At 42.8% G+C, this 18,653-nt stretch overlaps 1 protein-coding gene across 2 annotated transcripts in view; it reads right to left on the reverse strand.

Annotated features, from left to right (window-relative positions):
• Nucleotides 1-18,653, reverse strand: part of sema3fb (sema domain, immunoglobulin domain (Ig), short basic domain, secreted, (semaphorin) 3Fb) — a 212,583-nt gene that overhangs the window by 27,309 nt on the left and 166,621 nt on the right. For both annotated transcript variants that reach the window (XM_068052040.1, XM_068052039.1), the window contains exons 8-9: nt 12,710-12,846; nt 10,270-10,384 (exon numbers count right to left, since the gene is read on the reverse strand). In XM_068052040.1, coding sequence (XP_067908141.1) covers nt 10,270-10,384; nt 12,710-12,846 — 252 coding nt within the window. The remainder of the gene's footprint in view (nt 1-10,269; nt 10,385-12,709; nt 12,847-18,653) is intronic.

The raw sequence follows: 18,653 nt of genomic DNA on the forward strand, positions 1-18,653 counted from the left end.
CCATGATCTTACTGAATGGCGGAGCAGGCTCGAGGGGCCGAGTGGCCTACTCCTGCTCCTAATTCGTATGTATGTTCGTAACTCATCAAAACCCAGTTCCAAATGGGCACGAGTCCACAGCACAAAATTGGTTGTAGTTCTGCATCAATCGACACTAGGTTGGCAGGCTCCGTCAGAGGTTGGCTGATGTGAAAATGGAAAACTTCACGTTGATGCTTTCCTCAGCTTGTGGTACGCTGGACAGAGTAGAAGCAGCATGTGATTAGATCTAACCTGTGTTATATCGAGCCCGGGCATGGTGCATATTAAGACCAGGGATCAAATGGGACAAAATGTATTGCAGCCCACAACACTCCTGTCCCCTCATCTTGACAAAACTGTACCGTTCATTATGTTAAAACAGAAAATGTTAGAAATTACAGCAACTTAGTCAGCATCTGAAAGAAAAGTTAGCGATTTAAAAACTGGTACAGGGTTTTCACCCAAAATGTTACCCTTTTCCATGAAGCTACTGAGCAAGTGTCAGCCACGGCTCAGTTGGTAGCACTTGTGTCTCTGAGTCAAAAAGCTGTGGGTTCAAGTCCTGCTCCAGAGGCCTGAGTGCAAAACAAGTCTGACACTGCAGTGCAGTACTGAGGGAGTGCTGCACTGTTGGAGGTGCTGTCTTTGAGATGAAGCTAAAACATATTATTGTCACATTGCTGTCCGCGGGACCTTGCTGTGTGCCAATTGGCTGCCATATTTTCCAGAACAGCAACTACACTTCATTGTCTTTAAAGTACTTTGTGACATCCTGGGGTGTAAATAATGCCAAATAAATGCCAGTTATTTCTTTTTTTAGCCTACTATGTGCTTACAACATTTATAGCTTTTCTTTCTATCTCTTTGTCGTGTAGGTTACTGTTATCTTCCCAGTGCCTCATAGGGTTCTTGACTGGTGACCCTCCACTTCTTCCAGTGCTATACTCCGGGCTAGCATTATGAAAGTGCAATGGTTTGCGTCTTCCTGGAAAGGAATACCTTGTGTCTTCCCCCTTCAACAACCTTGTTGAGACTGGAGAGTCAATGCTCGGCAGCTGCAGAGTAGAACACTCCAGCAATCTGACCACAGCATAATGCAATGGGCGGTCTCAAATGACAAAACACTGACATCATTCTCTAAATAAACTATCCTTTTTTGGGCTTCATTTCTCTGACAAAAACCATTATAACTGACAAAAACAAAATTCTTTTCCAGCAACAATTTTGTGGTACAGCGTGGCCCAGTACAATCACTGGAGTGCTGATTTAGACTCAAAAGTGAAGCTTTGTTTTTAACTCTGTACTTCAGTGATATTTTTACAGGTGCTGTTGTGAATGTACATCAGCCCATTTCCCATGATCTTTACCCTCCCTCCCAGATAATCATCAACATTATGACTGGAAGATTATTATAAAAATTCAATATCTTTGGATGCAGCAATGAATAAACTTTCGGGTGAAAAAGCACATTTCCCCATGCAGGGCCAGCTTTGCAAAGAATATAAATCTTTTCTCTCCCATTTTATAATAAAAGTTGTTTTTAATATTCTCTCCCCATCACTTAGGTCTCCCACGCCATGCACCATTCCCTAGTGTCAGAGTGTATCTAGGCTGATTCTGCCTGGGATTTGACAATGCTCCTCCTAAACAGGTGGTTTTCACAATAGAAGGGCAGTACTCCAGGTAAACAAATCCACACATGGAATTCCAACAGTTAGGTTAGGTGCCAACCGTGAAAATCCCCTTGTCTTGGAGTCAGAAGTCAATTTCTACTCCAGAGACTTGAGCAGAAAATCTATATTGACACTCCAGTGCAGTACTGAGGGAGTGCTGTGCTGTTGGAGATGCTGTCTTTTGGGTGAGACATCAAACCGAGGCTCCATCTGCCCTCTCATGTGGATGTAAAAGATCCCATGGCACTATTTCAAAGAAGAGCTGAGAGGAGTTCTCCATGGTGTCCTGGCCAACATTTATCCCTCAACCAACATCACTAAAACTGATTATCTGGTCATTATCGCATTCTGTTTGTGGGAGCTTGCTGTGTGAAAATTGGTTGCTATGTTTGCTACATTACAACAGTGACTACATTTCAAAAGTACTTCATTGGCTGTAAAGGGCTTTGGGACATCCTGAGCTTGTGAAAGGTGCCGATAAATAAAAGTTTTTCTTTCATCTTTATATAATTCCAATGGATCCAAATCTTTTCTAATTCACTAGCATTGTATAGATTGTTAATGAGTCCTAACTTCCTCTCAGTTACGTCCGCTGCATGGAATACCCAATATTTAAAGATAAAACTGTGTCAAATGTGAAATATTCCCCAACTATCGCACTTCAGAGACGGAGCATAGGAATTGCAGTCAATCCAGTGCTAACCGTTAGTTTCCACATAGTTTAGAAGCCGAATCACTTTGGTGCAAAATACAGGTTTGGTTGAGTATTTCTGCTATTTTTTGTTTAGTCTCTGCAATGAATGAGCGATTAAATAAGCTCTGGGACAAAGATCCGCAAATTGGTTCATTTTTATCTGCAGTATGTACAAATCCTGATCCAAGCAGAACATTTCTTGGCAAAGCAGTCATGCAGTTACCAGGCCCCAACAATATAAGTATGCGCTTATTTTCCAGTAATAAATCAGGAACTCACCTTTGGCATGACCGAATAACATGTAGAGACGCAACGTGTAAAGTGAGAAGTCAAATTCCCAAATGCACACACTATAGATTCATTTTATTCAATGATGTTTAAAGAAAAATGACACAATGATTTGTTCTTTATCTGAATATCTCCTGTCACTGTGTTCTATTGTGAGTTTGAACAGTACTTATTCAAAGTGTCCAACTATTAAAAGGGGAAGAAGCAAATATGTTAGAGCTTACGGCTTGAAAGAATTTTTTTTCCACAATCTTTTTTAATCATGTCACGATGAGGGCCTGTCGAAAATGTGCAAATAGGGTTTTGGAGAGTGCCAGTCCCGGCAAGTTACCTCAGTAACAAGAATGGTCTGGCAGCCATCCCAGATTACAGCAAGGAAGGATAAACGTTATCAACCACTATGTCACTGACCCCAGAGGAAATGCTCTGCAGTTCACCTACTCACTAGCACAAACGGAAATTAAAGTTCAATAAAAGAAAGAACTTATATAGAGCCTTTCACAACCCCAGGATGTCTCAAAAATTGCTTTACAGCCAATGAAGTACATTCAAAGTGTAGTCACTGTTGTAATGTAGGAAACGCAACAGCCAATTTGCACAGAGCAAGATCCCACAAACAACAACCTGATAATGACCCAGATAATATGATTTCCCGATGTTGGCTGAAGGATATATTTTGGCCAGGACACCCTCCGCCATCCCTCCCTCACCCTGTCACATCTTTCAATGTTTGGTTGTGCGATAACAAGAGATTCCCTCAAAATGATCCAGGAGTGAAAGACGATGACGATCTATATCTGCACAGAGTGAATGCAAAAACATCCGCAGGCTACAGATTATTTTACCTTTTAAATCAGTGCCTATTTGTGTGAGGAATGCCAATCAGAGCACTGGGCTGGAAGTTGTTTCATTGTTTCAACATGCAGCAACGTGAACACAATGCATGCAATTTACTCACTTCCTGATTTTGGAGTGTGGCTTTCAACATTGGCCGGGACCTCTCCCGACTGCCAAGTATTGGAAGTGACATCGTTATCACTTACAACTGGGAAAGAGCAGCTGATTCTGCTTGAGCCAGTCTGCAACACACTCCTGACACAAGGCTGATAATTGCACTGTGTGATAGTCACCAAGTGTTTATTTCAAATGGATTAGTGCGATTGTTAAAATAATAGGCAATGGGATTTCAAGTCATGCATTCAATGCTAATACTACACAGGATGACCGCAAACGAGTAGAGCACAAAGCATTTTGGATCATAGTGGGTCAGACATTTACATGACAACAGTTAAGAATTTCTGATGAGCTTGTGTCCAATCTTTAAGGCCTTACGTGGTGCAGCTTTGGTTCATTTTTTGTCTAGCTTTCTCAACATGTAAAGATATCATAGAAAATTGACTTATCCTTTGTATAAATTTTGTGCTTCAAGCATTCTACATCCTGGTTTTTGAGAATTAAAGTTCTCCAAATCCTTCACATGCAATTATTCTTTTTTTTTTTTTTTCTTTTTGGGCCTCCTTATCTCGAGAGACAATGGATACGCGCCTGGAGGTGGTCAGTGGTTTGTGAAGCAGCGCCTGGAGTGGCTATAAAGGCCAATTCTGGAGTGACAGGCTCTTCCACAGGTGCTGCAGAGAAATTTGTTTGTTGGGGCTGTTGCACAGTTGGCTCTCCCCTTGCGCCTCTGTCTTTTTTCCTGCCAACTACTAAGTCTCTTCAACTCGCCACAATTTAGCCCTGTCTTTATGGCTGCCCGCCAGCTCTGGCGAATGCTGGCAACTGACTCCCACGACTTGTGATCAATGTCACACGATTTCATGTCGCGTTTGCAGACGTCTTTATAACGGAGACATGGACGGCCGGTAGGTCTGATACCAGTGGCGAGCTCGCTGTACAATGTGTCTTTGGGGATCCTGCCATCTTCCATGCGGCTCACATGGCCAAGCCATCTCAAGCGCCGCTGACTCAGTAGTGTGTATAAGCTGGGGATGTTGGCCGCTTCAAGGACTTCTGTGTTGGAGATATAGTCCTGCCACCTGATGCCAAGTATTCTCCGAAGGCAGCGAAGATGGAATGAATTGAGACGTCGCTCTTGGCTGGCATACGTTGTCCAGGCCTCGCTGCCGTAGAGCAAGGTACTGAGGACACAGGCCTGATACACTCGGACTTTTGTGTTCCGTGTCAGTGCGCCATTTTCCCACACTCTCTTGGCCAGTCTGAACATAGCAGTGGAAGCCTTACCCATGCGCTTGTTGATTTCTGCATCTAGAGACAGGTTACTGGTGATAGTTGAGCCTAGGTAGGTGAACTCTTGAACCACTTCCAGAGCGTGGTCGCCAATATTGATGGATGGAGCATTTCTGACATCCTGCCCCATGATGTTCGTTTTCTTGAGGCTGATGGTTAGGCCAAATTCATTGCAGGCAGACGCAAACCTGTCGATGAGACTCTGCAGGCATTCTTCAGTGTGAGATGTTAAAGCAGCATCGTCAGCAAAGAGGAGTTCTCTGATGAGGACTTTCCGTACTTTGGACTTCGCTCTTAGACGGGCAACACAGATTGAATTGTTCACTTACTCGATGTCACTTCCAGCAGTTTCTGGTATCAGAGTGAACTCCCGTCAGACCCCCAGCACAGACAGTGAACCCCCTTCGGACCCCCAGCACAGAGAGTGAACTCCCGTCGGCCCCCAGCACAGAGAGTGAACTCCCGTCGGACCCCCAGCACACAGAGTGAACTCCCGTCAGACCCCCAGCGCACAGAGTGAACTCCCGTCAGACCCCCAGCACAGAGAGTCAACTCCCGTCGGACTCCAGCAGAACTCCTGCACGTCTCGACCTAAACTGAGCTCCAACAGATCCCAGGATCCAGAGAAGATCCCAGTGGCTCCCAGTGACTAAAGCAAGTTCTAGAAGGCTCACTCCACGCTCTAATCTAGCCAAAAGCAAGTGTGCATATGTTAATACTAAGAAAAATCATTTAACGTACCACTAAAGTGTTCCCAGACCACAGTCAGAGTTGTTCTCATTTTATACTAGATTCCCTACATGCCCACAAGAATGAAAATATTGCAATTTCTTTAAATATTGGAATTACAATATTAAGTTACTATCCAAAATTCAAAGTTTTCATTGCAGAGGTTAATTTGAACAATGTGTTAGTTTTGTATTGTGCCATTGATTGCTGCTGTTGACCCAGTGGGTTTTGTTCATTGACAGAATTGTGATGCTAGTATTTAGCAAGTTGAAAAAGTCCACAGCCCTTGGCTGACTAAGATCAACTCTCCTTTTTGTTGCCTTTTTTGTTCAGTCAACATATTGTCAAACCTGATGTTCCGTACTACAATATGCATTCGAAAGACTTTAAGGACTGGTTGGCAAAGTCATTTGGAACGCTGGCCTTTTACTTCTCTTGATAGCAGGGTTTTGAGTCTCAACCAACATGAGGGGATGAGAGCCTTCTCTTTCTGCTGGGAGACTGAGTAGTGACAGTGTTAAAATATTGTCCCTGGGACAATTGTTTCCTTTTCTTCTGATGGATTTAAAGGTCCTACATTTTAAAAAAACGTTGCTTTAGACAGTTTCGAAGGGGGGCTGGCTCCACATGTCAACTATCTTTAATTTAGTATAATGGACTAAGACGTTCTTTGTTTCCTACATGTAGGAATATGATAAATCATCCTCAACATATTTACAAACACATTAGTCCAGATTTTGCGGTAATAATAATGGTGAGGCTATCGGAGCTCACTATTATTAAGGAATAAATCGGAGAGCAAGTTCTGGTTATTTGTGCCAAACAGAGTAAATCTACATGAATGCATTCATAAAGTCACCACACATAGCAAGCAAACAAATTCTTCCGTATCACCAATCTTGCATAGTAATGGCATCGAGATTGGTGATGCCACACACATACGATGATAACAGTGGACACACTTCAGATTGTGGTTAAAACCTATAACCGACCAATGTATTACATGACCACAGAGTACTCAACATTGACTTTGGTTTCAAGAAATGAGAGGCTGTTCCAGGCATTTCTCCAATTGTAGGCCCCACTGGAATTTGTTCTAAACCCTGAGGCCTGCTGCAGTTGGACAATATGAATACATTCCTTCTGGCTTAATCGTTAAGAAGTGGAACTCTACAGGGAGTAGCACCATCGAGATCAAGAGGCCACTGTGTGGAAAGTCAGAGGCATGTTGCTGCACCCTACATCCTTAGTGGCACCGTGCTGCGCATGGCTCTCCAAAACTAAATATTATCATTAGTCTTATGGGCGATGACAGCAAAGAAAAAACAGAACTTCCACCTGGAGTGCTGACTACATTGCCAATGTTTTACTCATGCTATTAAGTTCATTGATTGAACACAATTCTTGCTATTATTTTCCAATTTTTTTTCCTTAAATTAAATATGCCATAGGGAAATTCAGTACAACTAGGTAGGATTAACATTTTGTTTTGTCAATACAATGCAATCTTTATTCGACCTCACACCCATAAACAAAGCATTCCGCTGTTCAGTAACGAGTGCCACAGGGCTTTTTAATTACCAGCAGTTCCTCAATGAATGGTGCAAGCAGTCGCTCGGCTGCATGACCCTGCTGGACAAAGGGTTGAGGAGGGAGCAAAGGGGGGGTGGTGGGGGTTGGGGGAATAACTTGTCTGAACTGAGAGACTGAGACCTGTAGACCAACACTGGCCCAGCTGACCTAGCCACACTACATAAATAAAATCAAATGCTTCCTGTCAGCATGATGGCTAATGAGATTCTTCATTGGGGGCTCCGGCTGGGAAATGCAAACTAACATGGAATCACTGAGAGCTATCAGAAAGCCCCTTGAAGCCATGACATCGCAAGCCCAGCATATGCATCACTCCTCAACTCCTCAGAGTTTGGCATCAAGCCCAGACAGAGTAATGATTTTTTTTAACAAGCAAGCAGCATACCAACAATGGCATCCGGTCGCTAAATGCTCCTCAGGGTAAGGCCACATACTTTTTTGGGGGGAAGGAAAGGAAGCATGCTGATTTCATAGAATTATGTTGCAGTGTTTTAGTTGCTGATAAATCATCAACTGTTTTGAAATGGTTTGCAGTCAGATTTATTAAAAGCCTTTAGTGTTCCTTAGGGGGGATAAAAGGATCTTTTGATACTTGCTAGGAGGTTGAGGTGATTCTTGACTTTCTTATCGTGACGGCAGCAAATTCCTTCTTTCCCTCCCACTGACATTTTGATGGCTTAGAATGATACTATTGGTACCATTGTGTGACGCAATCCCTCAACCTTCCCGACTGCCAGAGAACATGATTGGCTTCATCACTGCTTATCCCAAGAATAATTTATCTCCCATTTTGAGAGGGGCGCAACCTTCCAGGAAACTATTTGCCAATTCCATTTTCTAGTTGCTTACAAACAAATGAAAAAAGAACAATTTATAAAGTGCCTTCAATGAACTCAGGACAGCCCAAGTGCTTTTACAACCAATTAATTACTTTTGAAGTGTAATCATTGTTGTAATATAGGAAACATGGCAGCCAACTTGCACAATGTGATAATGACTAGAAAATCTATTATTAGTGATGTTGATTGAGGGAATAAATCTTGGACAGGATGCCAGAGAGATCTCCTTTGCTGCTCTTCCCATAGCGCCGTGGAACCTTTTACATTCACTTGAGAAGGCAGAAGGGGCCTTGGTTTAACATTTCATCTGAAAGATGGCACCTCTGACAGCGCAGCACTCCACCAGTACTTGCACTGGTGTGCCAGCCTAGACTATTTGTTCAAGTCTCTGGAGTGGTACTTGAATCCACAAATACCTGACTCAGAGGCAAGAGTGCTACCACTGAGACAGCTATGTGGTCGGAACGCTGACCATCTACTTGGCAAACTCTACTAGCGGACCTACAGGAGTCACAGTATAGAAGCACAGCCAAAAGATGTTAAGCACCCTATCTTCTTGGAACCTTCTTCTCAGTATAAATGGAGCAGCATAGCCTTCTTTGCCAACATCACCCATACAACGCTTTGCATCAGTAAACTGGCAGAGTGCCTTACAGCAACATCACCTGGCACAACAGCCCATGTTTCTGACTAGTCTCATTTCTTCTAAACTAAATCTATCAGTTTGGCAGATTAAACAACCGAGTCAAACAGTCGGCACTCACCATTGCACTCTCGCTGTGTTATTAGCTCCTAGCGCAGATAATCAAATCCAGATTTGAAACACAACCACACAAAGGTAAAACATGCTGTGCGTACTTATCATGGACATGCTGCATAAACATATCCCGAACACATATTAATGGAGCCCAAAACTGTAAAGTACATGTCTCCAGACAACTCTCAATGCTTTCATTGTTGAACTTTTTTCCTTCTTTTAAGATATATTCTGTCATGTAACCTGAGTATCAATGATTTTATTGGTGCTGCATTTCATAAAAATAGAAACACAATTCGTTAAGATGCTGCTGAATCTTTCACAGGTGTCTTTCAATATAGTTTGATAGCACAAAGAAATAATTTAATGAGAAACAACCCGACAGTGCCATAGCAGATCTTGTTGTGGTATACCTACATATATAGACTTGGTACATAGCGAGACATTGTATATAGTGAGCCATGTCATATACTTGCCACAGTATGTACCATGGCTTGAATTTTTACCATGCAATGGGACACAACCATGGTGCTTATGTAATGGTACATACACACCACGGAATTGCTGGAGGTGGTTCTGTGTCACTGATTTGCTGTGTAATGATTTCCAGATCTTGGACAGATTGAACAATCCCAGCAAGGAGTTTATGTAAGGTATTTTACATCCTCTTCCCTTCCTCTCTTTAGATCTCCTCACATTACATTGCATTCCCCCAACTGAGCCTCTGTAAATGCTGCTCTGTTCTGGGGAAGGCAAGTCATTTTTTAAAAAAATCAGATCTGCTTAGAAACTAGCATTTCCACTGCCTCTGGGGCATTTTGGACAAGGTTGTGGGGTCCTTGATCAGGCTTGCTCAGTAAGCATAGAAATTCATGGGATTTCTCCGAAGGCATTGGGCTATTCCAAGCCACTTTCTCGAGTTAAAACCCATTGCGGCAGGGCTAAAAGCAGTGTACTTGGATACTCTGATTTCCTCTCTATACACAGGGATAAAAGCTTCTACTTCCCTCTGGTGGTTTGTCTGTGATTAAAAGCCTACTATGGGGAGATTATCTCTAAGTTCTTTCTGTAGAAAAATTATAAACCTGTTTATCAAGAATGGACTTATGATATTACTATACAAGGGTGTTCCCCCTGCACCCATGTGGAGCCTCACCAATATGAAGAAGCAAAGCATTTAATGCTCTGTGTATCATCCCACCATGCTATTCTATAACAAAGAGCCATTAATACTCCTAACTGTGGGGGAGTGTGGCTTCAAGATTTCTAATCCATTGCCACCATGATAGATCCCCTCTGTTCACACTAGGCCCTGCTAAAATAAAAGTGTTGATAGTATCAACAACTTGCATTTGTATAGTACCTTTATCATAGTAAAATGTCCTATGGTGTCCCCTAAATCATGAACTATTAATTGGAATTACTTACGGAGCTCATCAAAGTGCGTCTCGATTCCATCAGGACCTGGGACTGAGCAGATGAGGCGTGCTTTCAGGAAGGTGCTCCATTTATTTACAAGGCAACAGTGACCACCATCATCGTTCTGTTAGAGAATTAGTAACATAGGAATTGACGAAAAAGACCACACCATTCTAGTACTCACATGTTACAATGATAATGGAGTTATTGACTAATGCTGGCAATCAATCTTTATCCATTAGCCTACAACAGACCCAGACATGAAGTGAGTTCAATTGCACAGGTGTAAAGTTTTGGAAGCTATAGGTCTAAATTCCTCCCAAGCATGCCATGCTGACCACATGTCATATCTCAAACTATTTGTGTTAACTGGGTTGGGTATTCCTTCAGCATGAAATGTGCTTTCCATTTATTTACTCAAAACTGAACACAGCTCCACTGAACGATGTCACCCAACCCTCTAACACAGAGATCAGACTTTCATTCGGATTGAAACACAGGTCACAGAAGTGAAAGGACAGGGTTTTGACAAACTGTAACACTTTAGTCCCCCATTAGATAGAGATCTTCAGCTACGTTAGCTGGGCTAAATGCAAACTCAGGCTGCTGAGCTGAAAGTGTAACCTTCTCAATGTTTGTGTCACTGGTTCCTCCACTAGTGAGACTTTCAACACTCCTGCCTGTAATAGAGTCGAAAGCAGAGTATTTTAACTAGGTCTGCTGCTCATCATTAGAGGGAGCCCTCCATATAAAAAGGCAGAAGCAATGTCACTTTATTTTATAAGAATATAAGGTGTAGGTTGCTGGATCTTGAATGTCAACGTGACCCAATTAAGAAACGACACTGATAGCCCAGGGCTTTAATTTAACTCCATCAGCTGAATATAAACCCTTGCAACCTAGGTCTGGTATCAATCGTTGGTCAAAAATGGACCCTGTCATAATTTCATTAACATAGCAAACAACTTGATATGTTATTTTGGCCGAGTTAAAAGTGAGGTCACTATCTTTCTCATGAAACGTTAAAACAAGACCTCATCTGCCTCTTCAGGATGGATACAGAAGGTCTCATGGCACCATTTGACGAAGAGCAGGGGAGTTCTCCCTGGTGTCCTGGCTAACATTGACCCCTGATCCAACACCACCAAGACAGATTATCTGGTGATTGAACTCACTGTTGTTTGTAGGAGCTGGTGTGTAACTTCACGGCTGCATTTGCTTGCAATATTGCCTACAACTGTGCGCCTGCACTTCAAAAAGTGATTCCTTGATTGTGAAGGGCTTTGGGATATCCTGAAGGGGGCTATATAAATTTTAGTACTTTTTTTTCTTTCTTGTTATAATCAGCACATTTTTGCCAGCTGTCGCAATAGATTTACAGGAGAACAAATAAAATGGATTTGTAAATAGGATTTGGGGTTTTTAAGGGAATAATTATTCAAATTTGCTTTTCATCTGTGTTCATTTTTATAACATAATTCAAATTGTCGCTTGGTAGTACAGAACCTGAAAAAGAGCCATGCTGCCGAAGCTTTCGTCTTGCACTCATCAGGACAGATGCAAGAATGCCAAATTTCAAAGGGAGTAACAACTTATACTGCTTGAGAAAAGGTGTGCTGATTGGTTGGCAAATCGACTCTGATTGGTCGAGGCGTTGCCATGGAGAATGCACCAGAGAACTGTTGTCCCTCATGCTTTGTTTAATTCAAAATAGGCGCAATGCCTGGACATCTTCCTTTTGCCTGTAGAGGATAGGTCCCTGCGTATGAATGTCTGTAGCTGCTAGCAAGTGTAAGTGAGCAGCAATGCGAGCCCGACTGATAATCTTAAATTGGTTGTTCGGACATACAGCCTACGTACCTGGCATCGCACCGGTACTGGAATTCATATACATTAATCATTTGTGCCGTTGCAATGTCAGGTACATAGGCCCCATATCCCAACGACTGGTGGATTGTTTCAAACAGCACGTCCCTTCAGCTACTCGCAATAGGCAGATTACAGACCGTACTCAACCAGCCTGTACTTGCAAAACTCAGAACACAATGGCTAACATTAGATACAATTCCACAATTGCACAGCACTTACTGAACAATCTCGAGTGTGCTAAGAATTACACCAATGAATTAAACAAAGGATGGGGGACAATAGTTCTCTGGTGCATTCTCCACAGCAAGGCCTCGACCAATCGGTGCACCTTTTCTCATGCAGTATAAATTGTTGCTCCCTTTGAAATGTGGCATTCTTGTATCTGCCCTGACGAGTGTAAGATGAAAAGCTTTGACAGCATGTCTCTTTTTTTCAGCAATAATTCAAATTCCATTTGATATATTTAGGTTTAGATTTTTTCATTCAGAATATTTGATGCTGCAGCAGCTATTTCAACTGATGGGGAGAATGTTCCGTAGTCTCCGAACGCGCAGCAGCAGCAGAGTGATGATACACATACCAGACAGATCCTTCCTATCCTCGAGTGGATGGCTGAGCTGCCGCTGTCGCTTGATTTCTCCCGGAAAAAGAAGTAAAGTTTATTATCGTTTCTTTCGCCGCTGTCTGGGATTAACTGAGCATGGACGAACGCTGGATCTGAAACAAACAGGAGGGAGACACACAATGAACACTGATTCACAAAGATATTTCACTTCATGGTAATGCACAAGCCATCCCTAGCTGGCTCACTGGGCAGCACACTTCCCTCCTAATCAGAAGTTTGTCCCACTCCAGAGTCATGAACACAAACCCTGAGCTGACAATTCAGTGGAGTGCTGCACTGTCGGGGGTGACATCTTTCGGGTGTGACATTAAACCCATGCCCATCCAACCTCCCAGGCGGACATAAAAGATCCCATGGCCACTATTTCAAACAAGAGCAGGGGAGTTATCCCCAGTGTCCTGGCCAATATTTATCCTTCAATCAAAAATAACATTATCTGGTGATTATCACATTGCTGTTTGGGGGAATCTGGCTATGTACAAATTGGCTGCTGCATGTCCTGCATTACTATAGCGACTACACTTCAAAACCACTTCATTTCTTGTAAAGCGCTTTGGGACTTCCCGAACTGGTTAAGGCCATAATCTAAATTTGAGTCTTACTTTCTAGTGGTACTGTTATGCGGCCTCAAGGAGGTGATTTGAGCTGCTATTTAACTCAGTGTTACAAGCCACTAAACCCTGAATGGTATCCCACAAACAAACTTTCCAAAATTTTAGAAACAGGTGAGGAATACTGGAAGGATTTAAACTGATACTCAGAGAATAATGGGATAAAAATGCTGGGCAGGTTCTAGAGGTTGACAGTAGTCCAGTATCGTCCTGCCAACTGAACAACTCTTGCTCTCTGCTTTGAACCCCACACTTTTCTGTTTGCTTCCCTGTATAATCTCTGCCACTGGTTCAACCTGATGGCGTCTGCCACAACCTGGCCATATACCATACTCTTTAAAAACACCAAACAGCCGCTAAATGGAACCGACAGTTGAAAATGTACACAACCAACTCTTGGTAAGCAAGGAATTAGGTGCAAGCTGAATTGTACCCTGCAATCTTGATAATGACTAATGCTATTTATGAAGGGAAGTGCTTGGCAGTGGGATAGGAGCTGACACAGGCATGACGGTCTGAATGGCCTCCTGTTATGTTGTAAGCTTCTATGTTTCTAAAGAATGCACTGGAAAACCCACCTCAGACTTTGGAAGTGAGATCAGTAATTGTGAGCGTGCATCAGATAAGTGTGATTACAAAGGAGTCCATGTACGTCAGACTATGTCACAGACTGGCACGACACAGCTTCTTGGACCTGAGGCTCTGCCTCGTGGCTCAACGATGTGAAGCCTACTTGAGCAAAATTTGGTACTAGTTGCTGTATTACTCTGAATTCCAGGAGATTCAGAGCCTATATAAAAGGGGCTTCGGAACACCATTCTCACCCACCTCCCAGGAGCTGGCTGCAAGGCAGGGTTAGCAGAGGCCAATTGAGTAGGTCATCCATTTCTCCCCTTCTCTGCAAATGTGAGGTGCATGGAGAGGGAGGAGGAGAGAAAAAAGCTATAAATATAATGAATTAAAAAAATGTAAAGTAAAGGACTATTGTTTTACCAGTATTGAGACAGTTTATCCCAGAGTATCAGAACTCCTGTATGATGAGACTCAAAGGTAAAGGTCCATTGGAGCTGTGATGGATTGGGATTGTACTGGAATCAAGTATGCGTGCAGCTATTTGCACACGTTAATGGTTCTGACTGAGCGTGAGTTACTGCAGACAGTCACTTCCTGCTTGTTTATCTAGAATCAGACCAAGGGTATTATACACGTGGGCTCTGAACTTAATATGGTCGTGCAGCTTTGAAAGGGGTCAGGCTTTTCAGTAATACTAGCAGCTTACCTCTCAAGGGTAAGAAGACCTATTAAAGCAATTCCTTTCTTTTTTGTTTTGTTTTCCCCAGTGCATGAGCTCCTCACTTGTGAGTGAAATTGCATATTATAATGAGGCAAGTGCTCTAGCAAGGAATCCTGGCCTAGAAATTTGATGGTGCTGCACCCATTTGTCAGGTACAAAGTGAGCGTCTAAGCACCATTATGGGGGAGAAGGCGGGTGCGTGCTCATTCGGTGCTGGGAGTGGGGTCACCTGCCATATTGGTAAAGGCAGAAAAAGAACTGTCCATGTTGTGTGATGAGTCTTATCTTTGGAAGGAAGGTGGATGTTGTGTGATTGCTTTTAAGAGTAATGTACCTTTAAAATCTTAGTATGCTAATGAGCCAAGTACCAGGATGCAATCATGTGACTCAGAGCCAGTATTACTCTGTAACTGTAACACCAAGAGTTAGTTCTGCACTGTATAATAGTTTAGCTGTATAATAAACCTGTTTGAGATCTTCAATCAATTGAACTCCATGTATCTCATTTATGTTGCATCAGACAACATAAAAAGTTTCTTATTACAGTCCAGGGCCTGTGCCTGAAACAGATGTTAAGCCCTCTGCAAATGCAATTACTAGGCCTAGCGCCTGTTTGAGGCCCCCTATGCAGAATTGAGCTGCCCGACTATAACTGGTGGCAGACCACCTGTGTTTAGGAAAATATGCTTTACGTGTGGCCTAGCTAAAGATCTTTAAAGGGAGGCCAACACTAAAAAGATACTTAGCTGAATATGGAGCCAAGAGAAGCAGGTATAGTCCTCCAAGCTCCAGTGCTGTGTCCACCCTCTCTTGTTCCCCATCGCCTGGCCTCCTCTTGCCCTCTTGTGTATGGAAAACAATCCAGCCTCAACAAAAGAAAACCAGCACTTGCCTAATAAGTATATTCAGTAAGTAGCAATCAACCTGAAGAGTTCCAGATTGAAACCTGGTCTATGGTGAGTTTTTTAAAAATATTTTTTCATGGAACGTGGGCATCTCTGACAAGGCCAGCATTTGGTGCCCATCCCTAATTGCCCTTGATAACGAGTGTCTTGCTAGGCCATTTCAGAGGGCAGTTAAGAGTCAACCACATTGCTGCAAGTCTGGAGTCACATTTAGGCCAGACCAGGTAAGGACAGCAGATTTCCTCCTTGATAACGGAGTGTCTTGCTGGACCATTTCAGAGGGCAGTTAAGAGTCAACCACATTGCTGCAAGTCTGGAGTCACATCTAGTCCAGACAGAGTTCCTTCCCCAAACCAGGAGTGAACCAGATGGGTTTTTATGACAATCGGATAGTTTCATGGTCACCATTACTGATACTAGCTTTTTATTCCAGATTTTGATTTAATTAATTGGATCTAAATTCCCCGGCATATATGGTGGAGAATTGAACTCATTTTTCTGGATCTTTACCCCAGGGCTCTGGATTACTAGTCCAGTTACATAACACCAGATTGCTCTCTGGCGGCCCCTGCTGGAAATGCACGCATTGTTCTGGATTAGGTTCGGTTGTGAAACCTCTGCAGTTGAATAGCCTGCCGACACTCACTGTCACGGCTCACGTGTGAATAACAGCCATCATTAGGTGCTGAGGATGTAGCCGGCTTGTTGAACTGACTCTAGCGAGGAGTCAATGGTTTCAGGAAGAGAGGGGAGAAAGTTGCTGAGAAAAGGAGAATAAAAAGCTGAAAAAATTAAATTCAGTTTGTTACAGGCCTCATGGCTTCAAGTTATTTGGTGGCGCCCTTCATTTCCCTTTTAATTAATGTATGAATCGTTTCTTTTAAATTCAATTCTAGGCAGAAATAAATAGTGACAGAACAGGAGGGTGGAGACAGGAGAAAGACATAACGAGGAAAATGAGGGCTCAACCAGGGGAGAACAAGATAGAAAAAAAAGAGATTTGGTAGAGTAATGGGGTCCAGAAGGAGATACAAGCCATGGAATCGGAAAGATAAAAATTCAGGGAGACATAGATAGAGAAATAGAGGGAAGAGTGGACAGAGAGAAAGAGGGCAAAATAAGAGCAAAATGAAAATAATGGAGAAACAAAGGGAGAGGGATGGAGACAGGTAAAAATAGAATAGCAGAGAAAATGATAGACAAAGGTGGCTGGGCGGGTACAGAATGCAAGAGAAATTGTTTTCTGTTTGATGCACCTGACAGCAGTGCCTCTCACTCCTCATTAATCTGTCTGCCCTGCATCATGAGGTATTGCAGGCAATCTGGTCGAGACTGAACAGATAATTAGCCTCCGGTGTGTGAACAAAGAAGACAGAGAAAAATAGTACTACAGACAATGCTACAATTATGCTTCTTTTGTGCACATCAGTAAGTCTGTGTACAGTCACGGTTACAAGTACAATGCGTTATAGGAGGAGAGGCATTGCTGTTCTGTCACTAGACCCCGAGTCCCCACTGAGGAAGAATTTAGCTCCCAGATTGATGGGATATAGGTTGGAATCTGCCTTTCACTTTTTCTTCTCTTGGGGAATGAATTTCCTTTGTGATTTACAGCATTTGAATATGCTTTTCTTTTGCAAGACTGTGTGACAACTGGCAAAGAATAGAGCAAATAAAGCCAAACTCACAAAGAAAAGGATAGTGTCATTTTTTTTCACAAGATTTGATTTCTGGCACAATCTGTGCCTAAGAATTGCTAGCTGCTGGGGGCGGGTGAAGAGAACCAGGGACATTTTCCATTGTGGCAGGCATTGTATTGGTATGGGGGGAAATATTCATAAATGTATTGCCAAAAGTCAATACATATGGTCACGGGAGCAATTCCACCTCATGTAGATTGACTTCTTGGTTATTGCTTTTAGTGAGATTATTGATAATAGTCCTTCAAGAGTTAAGTGGGGACAAGATATATTTTTGTTGCATTACAGGGACTGCTTAAATACTTGAAATATTTTCACTTTTAACCGCTAACAATGTATAAGTCAGTCATATCGACATGAGCATGGCTTTAAACTGACACCATTAACCCTAGAGCTCTATCTATTTACACAGCTGCTCGAGGCTGGTATATCATGCCAGCTGAGTCCAGCTGTTGGACACCTCTCCGATGTTGCAACTAAACGGAGCAGAGTCGAGCCAAGGTGTCTGAGTGGTTGCAAGGGGGATGGGGGCCACTTACTGCGGAAAATGATTTGAAGGACGTAATGAAGGGAAAATGTCTGCACAGGGTGCCCATTCTGAGCTTGGAGTAGAATCACACTGCTATCACAGAGCAAAGGGACCTTTACTAACTTGTGGCATATCAGATGTAAAAGCACCTAGAACTAACACTGGGGGTAATTTTAACCAAACCTGCCAAGCAGCAAACTGACAGTGGAGAGTAAAATTGGATGAGGTGTAAAAGAGGCAGCCGGTCCAATCCTGTCAGAATTTCCACTAGGCAGGTTAGGTTAAAACTATCCCCTGCGTCTCACAAACATCACAAAAATCAGACAGCAAAGTACCGATGAGGAAGGCCATTTGGCCCATCTACCTCACCCTTGTTTAGAAGCCTACGTCCCACTATCACAGCATGCAATGAATGATATCAGATTCTTTTTTTCCTCCATTGTACAACTCAGAAGATTAATCCAGGTATTCATCATGCTTTTGTGTGATGGATTGCTTCCTGATATTGGTCCTGAACTTGCCTTTTCCCAGTTGCTGCTGATATCCCCTACGTCCTGCTGTCAGGATTTAGTATTGTTCCAGATTAAGCTTTGCTATTCTGCTCACTGGGAACGGGCTGAGTGGATTACCCACAAGTTATAAAACCTGTCCACTGCTCACTTCCATTGTTCTAGAAGGATAGGCGATCTGACCCACTGGTTTACCATTCAAGGGGAATATTACCAGCAGTATGTTACATGAGAGGTTTCTCTCGCTTGCTTATTCCTACAATACAACAGTTACGGCACTTCAGCCATTCACTCATTCCTTCCCTTCTGAATTTGTTTTTAGCCTTGTCTCGTAACTCAGTCCTCTTCCAC

The sequence above is a fragment of the Heterodontus francisci genome, chromosome 19 (assembly GCF_036365525.1).
Source record: "Heterodontus francisci isolate sHetFra1 chromosome 19, sHetFra1.hap1, whole genome shotgun sequence".
NCBI classification, from domain to species: Eukaryota; Metazoa; Chordata; class Chondrichthyes; order Heterodontiformes; family Heterodontidae; genus Heterodontus; species Heterodontus francisci.